Here is a 10,379-nt window from a genome sequence, read left to right on the forward strand (position 1 = left end):
GTTTTGAGATTAATTGGGTGTAATTCGTCTTTTCCTCTGGCTTTTGCATCAGAGCCTAGGTTTGAAATGATGAATATTTAATATTATTAATCTGTTTTGTGAAGGCTTAAAGAATGCCCAGAGGAAAAGCAACTGAGATGTCTATAAGGAAATGCAATTATGAACATAGAAATAATGTAATATTGTTCTCTTCATGTTATCATAAATTATCTTTATAAATTGAGGGGATAGGCCCAGAAAACAGGCTGAACAGAAAATAAACTCTTACAGATAGTAAGTTAAAGAGCTTGCTTCTCTTTTTGGAATGGAAAAAATGCTCATCTTCTAAGCTCTAACTATAAGAATATGAGAAGTATATGTAGTAATAAGCTGAAAAAAAAGGTACACATAACAGTGGTAAAAGAGTGAAATCACATTTATTTAAAAATACTTGTATGCGTTAACACTGGTAAATATTTTACTTTTTGTATAGAACTTGCACAATGAAATATCTGGCAAACGAGACAAATCAGAGGAAGTACAAAAAATTGCTGAACTTTGTGCAAATTCAATTAAGGTATGTTGGTTTCATAAAGAATGTTGGTGTTTCACCAAGATTATTATTAACTGCATGACTTGCTGATTTGTTGTGAAGAGTATACACTTCTTGAGGATAGTAATTATGGTCTGTATATATTCTTTTCTGAACAAACCATAAAAATTAAAAATCTGTTAGCTTCAATTCATTCTACATTGGTAGTATCCATTTGAATGGCTGGTTTCTATTCTTCGACTGGTGGTAGGTGCTGCATTCTCCATTTAGCATACAAAGATCTACTGCTTGGTTTAGTAATGGTTTTTTGTTTGTTTGTTTGTTTTGACGGAGTTTCACTCTTATTGCCCAGGCTGGAGTGCAGCGGTGTGATCTCAACTGACCGCAACTTCTGCCTCCTGGGTTCAAGTGATTCTCCTGCCTCAGCTTCCTGAGTAATTGGGATTACAGGCACACACCACCACGCCCAGCTAATTTTGTATTTTTAGTAGAGACAGGGTTTCTCCGTGTTGGTCAGGCTGGTCTTGAACTCCCGATCTCAGGGGATCTGCCTGCCTCGGTCTCCCAAAGTGCTGGGATTACAGGTGTGAGCCACCGCTCCTGGCCAGTTTTGTAATGCAGTATTAGCTGCTTGGCCACTAGTGGCGCATTGTCTTTGGGGTTGGCAATTAGATATGCAGTCCAATGATTTGAAACTGTGGAACTGTAGCTGTTAGTGATGCTTTTTAAGTCCATGAAGAACACTTTTCTTAAACTTCATTATGCTGCAGGATTATGAGCTGCAGCTGGCCTCATATACCTCCGGACTGGAGACTCTGCTGAACATACCTATCAAGAGGACCATGATACAGTCCCCTTCTGGGGTGATTCTGCAAGAGGTATATATGTCATCGCGTATCTCTTAAAACCTGCCCCTCCTTCTTCTTCCCTTTCCCCGGTCTCCTGCCTGTCTTCCTTACCATCGCTGATTTCATCCCATTATAGGGTATCCACTTTAAGAGGTTTAATAGCAGGTTATGCGCCCTCTGGTGTGAGTCATTGATGTATGACACATTTTCAGAAATGATCAGTTATTTAGAGTCTTTGTAGAAATTGGGCTTAAATTTGTGGGTTTGATGAGAGAGACTTCTAAAAAGTGGAAAATATGGAAATTTCTAAAAGACAGCCTCTTCTCAAACATGTCAGAGACTATCGCCTGTCAGATGGTTTAGGGGAAACAGCCTGGAGAGATGAGAATGGGATGCATTTTTGGCCCTTTGTTTTGCTGTACTTTCTTTTGCTGATTTTGGAATGAACACACTAAAAAAGAGAATTCACTCTTCATAATCTCACTATTTTAGAAAACAAAATTGGTCAAATTACATAGGACTTTTTTTTTTTTTAATGCAATGTCTTTTTCTTTCTTTCCTTCCTTTTCTCCAAGGCTGCAGATATTCATGCTCGGTACATTGAACTACTTACAAGATCTGGAGACTATTACAGGTTCTTAAGTGAGATGCTGAAGAGTCTGGAAGATCTGAAGGTAATTTACTACTATCTTTCCTTGGAGCATCAACAAAGAAAATAGAATAGAACCTTGTTATTCCTTCCACATTATAGCGTGGATTTGGACACATCCTGGTAAAACTGTATTTCCTCTAAAGGTTTAATATAATAAGTCGGGGGTTATTTCCATGCTCCAATACACTGCTTTAAATGAACTTAAGTAATATTCATAATATTGCAACAACTTTGCCAAACAAGTCATTTTATTTAATGTTTGGTCAAGGAATTTGCCTTATTTCTTTGTATTAAGGATAACATCTTGGACTAGGTATATTTGAATTTTTTATATTGAGTGATTGTTCTCTTCATTCCTCATTTATGATACTTAAATTGAGTTTATATGTAAACTTACTTTAGTGTAAACTGGAAATAAAGGGAACATAATTTATGAAATCATAAGCTTTTGATCTTGAAATAAATTACCTCATTTTACAGATGAGGTAGCTCAGACTCAAAGGTAATATATCATTTGCTAAGATCATATGAGCAGCTGGTGGAAGAATTATGATGAGAATCCAGATTTCTTGAATTTTTGCCTAGTCACTCTTCACATGTGTGTCCACGTGTGTAAAGAGAAATGAGAATGCACATTGGTCGGGGAGGGGAAAAGTACTGCTTCTTTCTTGGAATGTGAGGTGTTTTTCCTTTGACATAATTTCTGATTTCACTTCCACAGCTGAAAAATACCAAGATCGAAGTTTTGGAAGAAGAGCTCAGACTGGCCCGAGATGCCAACTCAGAAAACTGTAATAAGAACAAATTCCTGGACCAGAACCTGCAGAAATACCAGGCAGAGTGTTCCCAGTTCAAAACGAAGCTTGCGAGCCTGGAGGAGCTGAAGAGACAGGCTGAGCTGGACGGGAAGTCGGCTAAGCAAAATCTAGACAAGTGCTACGGCCAAATAAAAGAACTCAATGAGAAGATCACCCGACTGACTTATGAGATTGAAGATGAAAAGAGAAGAAGAAAATCTGTGGAAGACAGATTTGACCAACAGAAGAATGACTATGACCAACTGCAGAAAGCAAGGCAATGTGAAAAGGAGAACCTTGGTTGGCAGAAGTTAGAGTCTGAGAAAGCCATCAAGGAGAAGGAGTACGAGATCGAAAGGCTGAGGGTTCTTCTCCAGGACGAAGGCGCCCGGAAGAGAGAATATGAAAATGAGCTGGCAAAGGTAAGAAACCACTATAATGAGGAGATGAGTAATTTAAGGAACAAGTATGAAACAGAGATTAACATTACGAAGACCACCATCAAGGAGATATCCATGCAAAAAGAGGATGATTCCAAAAATCTTAGAAACCAGCTTGATAGACTCTCAAGGGAAAATCGAGATCTGAAGGATGAAATTGTCAGGCTCAATGACAGCATCTTGCAGGCCACTGAGCAGCGAAGGCGAGCTGAAGAAAATGCCCTTCAGCAAAAGGCCTGTGGCTCTGAGATAATGCAGAAGAAGCAGCATCTGGAGATAGAGCTGAAGCAAGTCATGCAGCAGCGCTCTGAGGACAATGCCCGGCACAAGCAGTCCCTGGAGGAGGCTGCCAAGACCATTCAGGACAAAAATAAGGAGATCGAGAGACTCAAAGCTGAGTTTCAGGAGGAGGCCAAGCGCCGCTGGGAATATGAAAATGAACTGAGTAAGGTAAGAAACAATTACGATGAGGAGATCATTAGCTTAAAAAATCAGTTCGAGACCGAGATCAACATCACCAAGACCACCATCCACCAGCTCACCATGCAGAAGGAAGAGGATACCAGTGGCTACCGGGCTCAGATAGACAATCTCACCCGCGAAAACAGGAGCTTATCTGAAGAAATAAAGAGGCTGAAGAACACTCTAACCCAGACCACAGAGAATCTCAGGAGGGTGGAAGAAGATGTCCAACAGCAAAAGGCCACTGGCTCTGAGGTGTCTCAGAGGAAACAGCAGCTGGAGGTTGAGCTGAGACAAGTCACTCAGATGCGAACAGAGGAGAGCGTAAGATATAAGCAATCTCTTGATGATGCTGCCAAAACCATCCAGGATAAAAACAAGGAGATAGAAAGGTTAAAACAACTGATCGACAAAGAAACAAATGAGCGGAAATGCCTGGAAGATGAAAACGCGAGATTACAAAGGGTCCAGTATGACCTGCAGAAAGCAAACAGTAGTGCAACGGAGTCAATAAACAAACTGAAGGTTCAGGAGCAAGAACTGACACGCCTGAGAATCGACTATGAAAGGGTTTCCCAGGAGAGGACTGTGAAGGACCAGGATATCACGCGGTTCCAGAGCTCTCTGAAAGACCTGCAGTTGCAGAAGCAGAAGGTGGAAGAGGAGCTGAATCGGCTGAAGAGGACGGCGTCAGAAGACTCCTGCAAGAGGAAGAAGCTGGAGGAAGAGCTGGAAGGCATGAGGAGGTCGCTGAAGGAGCAAGCCATCAAAATCACCAACCTGACCCAGCAGCTGGAGCAGGCGTCCATTGTTAAGAAGAGGAGCGAGGATGACCTCCGGCAGCAGAGGGACGTGCTGGATGGCCACCTGAGGGAAAAGCAGAGGACCCAGGAAGAGCTGAGGAGGCTCTCCTGTGAGGTCGAGGCCCTGAGGCGGCAGTTACTCCAGGAACAGGACAGTGTCAAACAAGCTCACTTGAGGAATGAGCATTTCCAGAAGGCGATAGAAGATAAAAGCAGAAGCTTAAATGAAAGCAAAATAGAAATTGAGAGGCTGCAGTCTCTCACAGAGAACCTCACCAAGGAGCACTTGATGTTGGAAGAAGAACTGCGGAACCTGAGGCTGGAGTACGATGACCTGAGGAGGGGACGAAGCGAAGCGGACAGTGATAAAAATGCAACCATCTCGGAACTAAGGAGCCAGCTGCAGATCAGCAACAACCGGACCCTGGAACTGCAGGGGCTGATTAATGATTTACAGAGAGAGAGGGAAAATTTGAGACAGGAAATTGAGAAATTCCAAAAGCAGGCTTTAGAGGTATTCACAAATATTTGATCACAGCTTCACTGTTTCTCAAATTATTCATCACATTATTATCTAATCTGAACTGTGCTCTTGCTGCTTCAATAGATGCTTATAGAAAATCTAATTTTTCTTTTTATTGCTCTACTACTTCGTCATAATCCAGATAACTGCTTTAAAATAATTTCAATGCTGTGTGCCCTGCTGTTCTTTCATTGCATCAAATGCTGATCTCTGGGTAGCCTGTGTTTGGCCCTGCTTTTAAGAACACTAATACATGTATAACTTCCTCCAAATGTTCCATTCTGCTTCTTAGAAGTTAGCTCTTATTTAGTGAGCTATGGCATACATTTGTAATGAAAATTTTCTTAAATAGAAGTCATACTAAAGTGTTTCCCTATGCAATTTTTAAAACACTTTTTCTTTTGCCTGCTTAGATGATTTTTTTTTTTTTTTTTTTTTTGAGACAGAGTCTTGCTCTGTCGCCCAGGCTGGAGTGCAGTGGCCATCTCAGCTCACTGCAAGCTCCGCCTCCCGGGTTCACGCCATTCTCCGGCCTCAGCCTCCCGAGTAGCTGGGACTACAGGCGCCCGCCACCTTGCCCGGCTAGTTTTTTTTTTGTATTTCTTAATAGAGACGGGGTTTCACCGTGTTAGCCAGGATGGTCTCGATCTCCTGACCTCGTGATCCGCCCGTCTCGGCCTCCCAAAGTGCTGGGATTACAGGCTTGAGCCACCGCGCCCGGCCTTAGATGATTTTTTTGCATGGATTATTTGGTGTTCGCTTTTGATCATGGCCCTAGTGTGTTTCCTTTTGTTTGGCTTTTCTTCTCCTAACCCTTAATTTAAAAATAACTTCTTTAACTTCTAATACATTTAACTTCTACAGACAAATATTGTGTATGGCTGGGTTGGTGTGTGTATGCGTGTGTGTATATATGTATGTATTATATATTATATATAAAATTATAAAATTATATAATATATATTTATATATTTATCTATAATAGATACCTTCACATATTTGTATTGCTTCATTAAGTATGTTCGTCTAGCTGTAACAGGTGAGATGTAGGTATAGCAGGTATGATAACCTGGAACAAAACTCCACACATTTTTCAAAGCATAATTATTGTTAAGAGTAAGACAGGTCTACAACTTAAGAGTTCCTTCTATAGAAAAAAATAGTAACTATGAAGCCATTTATCGAAGTGGCAACATATATCTGCAGAATTTTTCCCATAAATTTGTAAAATAGCAAGCTTACAGTGCACCCAGGGAAAATGTAGAAAGAAAAAATAAGCAAGGCTTTTTTTTTTTTAAGATAGATACAAGAATAGAAGTTGTGATAGTAATATGATACGATTCAAAACATTATTTTTTTCCCATTTCTTTCTTTTTCAATTCTAGGCATCTAATAGGATTCAGGAATCCAAGAATCAGTGCACTCAGGTGGTGCAGGAAAGAGAGAGCCTTCTGGTGAAAATCAAAGTCCTGGAGCAAGACAAGGCAAGGCTGCAGAGGCTGGAGGATGAGCTGAATCGTGCAAAAGCAACTCTAGAGGCAGAAACCCGGGTGAAACAGCGCCTGGAGTGTGAGAAACAGCAAATTCAGAATGACCTGAATCAGTGGAAGACTCAATATTCCCGCAAGGAGGAGGCTATTAGGAAGATAGAATCAGAAAGAGAAAAGAGTGAGAGAGAGAAGAACAGTCTTAGGAGTGAGATCGAAAGACTCCAAGCAGAGATCAAGAGAATTGAAGAGAGGTGCAGGCGTAAGCTGGAGGATTCTACCAGGGAGACACAGTCACAGTTAGAAACAGAACGCTCCCGATATCAGAGGGAGATCGATAAACTCAGACAGCGCCCATATGGGTCCCATCGGGAGACCCAGACTGAGTGTGAGTGGACCGTTGACACCTCCAAGCTGGTGTTTGATGGGCTGAGGAAGAAGGTGACAGCAATGCAGCTCTATGAGTGTCAGCTCATCGACAAAACAACCTTGGACAAACTACTGAAGGGGAAGAAGTCAGTGGAAGAAGTTGCTTCTGAAATCCAGCCATTCCTTCGGGGTGCAGGATCTATCGCTGGAGCATCTGCTTCTCCTAAGGAAAAGTACTCTTTGGTAGAGGCCAAGAGAAAGAAATTAATCAGCCCAGAATCCACAGTCATGCTTCTGGAGGCCCAGGCAGCTACAGGTGGTATAATTGATCCCCATCGGAATGAGAAGCTGACTGTCGACAGTGCCATAGCTCGGGACCTCATTGACTTCGATGACCGCCAGCAGATATATACAGCAGAGAAAGCTATCACTGGTTTTGACGATCCATTTTCAGGCAAGACAGTATCTGTTTCAGAAGCCATCAAGAAAAATTTGATTGATAGAGAAACTGGAATGCGCCTGCTGGAAGCCCAGATTGCTTCAGGGGGTGTAGTAGACCCTGTGAACAGTGTCTTTTTGCCAAAAGATGTCGCCTTGGCCCGGGGGCTGATTGATAGAGATTTGTATCGATCCCTGAATGATCCCCGAGATAGTCAGAAAAACTTTGTGGATCCAATCACCAAAAAGAAGGTCAGTTATGTGCAGCTGAAGGAACGGTGTAGAATCGAACCACATACTGGTCTGCTCTTGCTTTCAGTACAGAAGAGAAGCATGTCCTTCCAAGGAATCAGACAACCTGTGACCGTCACTGAGCTAGTAGATTCTGGTATATTGAGACCGTCCACTGTCAATGAACTGGAGTCTGGTCAGATTTCTTATGACGAGGTTGGTGAGAGAATTAAGGACTTCCTCCAGGGTTCAAGCTGCATAGCAGGCATATACAATGAGACCACAAAACAGAAGCTTGGCATTTATGAGGCCATGAAAATTGGCTTAGTCCGACCCGGTACTGCTCTGGAGTTACTGGAAGCCCAAGCAGCTACTGGCTTTATAGTGGATCCTGTTAGCAACTTGAGGTTACCAGTGGAGGAAGCCTACAAGAGAGGTCTGGTGGGCATTGAGTTCAAAGAGAAGCTCCTGTCTGCGGAACGAGCTGTCACTGGGTATAATGATCCTGAAACAGGAAACATCATCTCTTTGTTCCAAGCCATGAATAAGGAACTCATCGAAAAGGGCCATGGTATTCGCTTATTAGAAGCACAGATCGCAACCGGGGGGATCATTGACCCAAAGGAGAGCCATCGTTTACCAGTTGACATAGCATATAAGAGGGGCTATTTCAATGAGGAACTCAGTGAGATTCTCTCAGATCCAAGTGATGATACCAAAGGATTTTTTGACCCCAACACTGAAGAAAATCTTACCTATCTGCAACTAAAAGAAAGATGCATTAAGGATGAGGATACAGGGCTCTGTCTTCTGCCTCTGAAAGAAAAGAAGAAACAGGTGCAGACATCACAAAAGAATACCCTCAGGAAGCGTAGAGTGGTCATAGTTGACCCAGAAACCAATAAAGAAATGTCTGTTCAGGAGGCCTACAAGAAGGGCCTAATTGATTATGAAACCTTCAAAGAACTGTGTGAGCAGGAATGTGAATGGGAAGAAATAACCATCACAGGATCAGATGGCTCCACCAGGGTGGTCCTGGTAGATAGAAAGACAGGCAGTCAGTATGATATTCAAGATGCTATTGACAAGGGCCTTGTTGACAGGAAGTTCTTTGATCAGTACCGATCGGGCAGCCTCAGCCTCACTCAATTTGCTGACATGATCTCCTTGAAAAATGGTGTTGGCACCAGCAGCAGCATGGGCAGTGGTGTCAGCGATGATGTTTTTAGCAGCACCCGACATGATTCAGTAAGTAAGATTTCCACCATATCCAGCGTCAGGAATTTAACCATAAGGAGCAGCTCTTTTTCCGACACCCTGGAAGAATCGAGCCCCATTGCAGCCATCTTTGACACAGAAAACCTAGAGAAAATCTCCATTACAGAAGGTATAGAGCGGGGCATCGTCGACAGCATCACCGGTCAGAGGCTTCTGGAGGCTCAGGCCTGCACAGGCGGCATCATCCACCCAACCACGGGCCAGAAGCTGTCACTTCAGGATGCAGTCTCCCAGGGTGTGATTGACCAAGACATGGCCACCAGGCTGAAGCCTGCTCAGAAAGCCTTCATAGGCTTCGAGGGTGTAAAGGGAAAGAAGAAGATGTCGGCGGCAGAGGCAGTGAAAGAAAAATGGCTCCCGTACGAGGCTGGCCAGCGCTTCCTGGAGTTCCAGTACCTCACGGGAGGTCTTGTTGACCCGGAAGTGCATGGGAGGATAAGCACAGAAGAAGCCATCCGGAAGGGTTTCATCGATGGGCGTGCCGCACAGAGGCTGCAAGACACCAGCAGCTATGCCAAAATCCTGACATGCCCCAAAACCAAATTAAAAATATCCTATAAGGATGCCATAAATCGCTCCATGGTAGAAGATATCACTGGGCTGCGCCTTCTGGAAGCCGCCTCTGTGTCGTCCAAGGGCTTACCCAGCCCTTACAACATGTCTTCGGCTCCGGGCTCCCGCTCCGGCTCCCGCTCTGGATCCCGCTCCGGATCTCGCTCCGGGTCCCGCAGTGGGTCCCGGAGAGGAAGCTTTGACGCCACAGGGAATTCTTCCTACTCTTACTCTTACTCATTTAGCAGTAGTTCTATTGGGCACTAGTAGTCAGTTGGGAGTGGTTGCTATACCTTGGCTTCATTTATATGAATTGTCAATTTATTAAATAATAAAAAAGAAAATCCCAGTTATTGCAGTACAGTGATAGGACGTTCTGTGCTTACAGAAAATATAGCCATGATTGAAATCAAATAGTAAAGGCTGTTCTGGCTTTTATCTTCTTAGCTCATCTTAAATAAGTAGTACACTTGGATGCAGTGCGTCTGAAGTGCCAATCAGTTGTAACACAAATTGAACTTAGGATTTGTTTCTTCTCTTCTGTGTTTGGATTTTTGATCAATTCTTTAATTTTGGAAGCCTATAATACAGTTTTCTATGCTTGGAGAAAAAAATTAAATGGATCACTGATATTTTAGTCATTCTGCTTCTCATCTAAATATTTCCATATTCTGTATTAGGAGAAAATTACCCTCCCAGCACCAGCTCCCCTCTCAAACCCCCAACCCCAAACCAAGCATTTTGGAATAAGTCTCCTTAGTTTTAGAGTGTGGATTGTATAACCGATATAGTCTTTGACGTACTTATTTGGTTTGGTGTTAATTTGACTATATGTGCATGACAGCAGCAATCTTTGCTTTTCTTTGGTCAAAGTTTTCTGTTTATTTTGCTTGTCATTTTCGATGTACTTTAAAAAGGTGTCTTTATGAAGTTTGCTATTCTGGCAATAAACTTTTAGACTTTTGAA

The 10,379-nt window shown here is 42.7% G+C and overlaps 1 protein-coding gene across 3 annotated transcripts in view; it reads left to right on the top strand.

Moving 5' to 3' along the window:
• The window catches only part of DSP (desmoplakin), a 45,907-nt gene extending 35,528 nt beyond the window's left edge, over nt 1-10,379 (top strand). Inside the window, exons 20-24 of one of the 3 annotated variants that reach the window (XM_025381671.1) lie at nt 473-556; nt 1,303-1,410; nt 1,956-2,054; nt 2,754-5,048; nt 6,443-10,379. In XM_025381671.1, coding sequence (XP_025237456.1) covers nt 473-556; nt 1,303-1,410; nt 1,956-2,054; nt 2,754-5,048; nt 6,443-9,679 — 5,823 coding nt within the window. In that variant the 3' untranslated portion in view covers nt 9,680-10,379. The remainder of the gene's footprint in view (nt 1-472; nt 557-1,302; nt 1,411-1,955; nt 2,055-2,753; nt 5,049-6,442) is intronic. The other 2 variants (XM_025381672.1, XM_025381673.1) reach the window with 2 other exon arrangements.

The sequence above is a fragment of the Theropithecus gelada genome, chromosome 4, assembly GCF_003255815.1.
Source record: "Theropithecus gelada isolate Dixy chromosome 4, Tgel_1.0, whole genome shotgun sequence".
Lineage (NCBI taxonomy): Eukaryota > Metazoa > Chordata > Mammalia > Primates > Cercopithecidae > Theropithecus > Theropithecus gelada.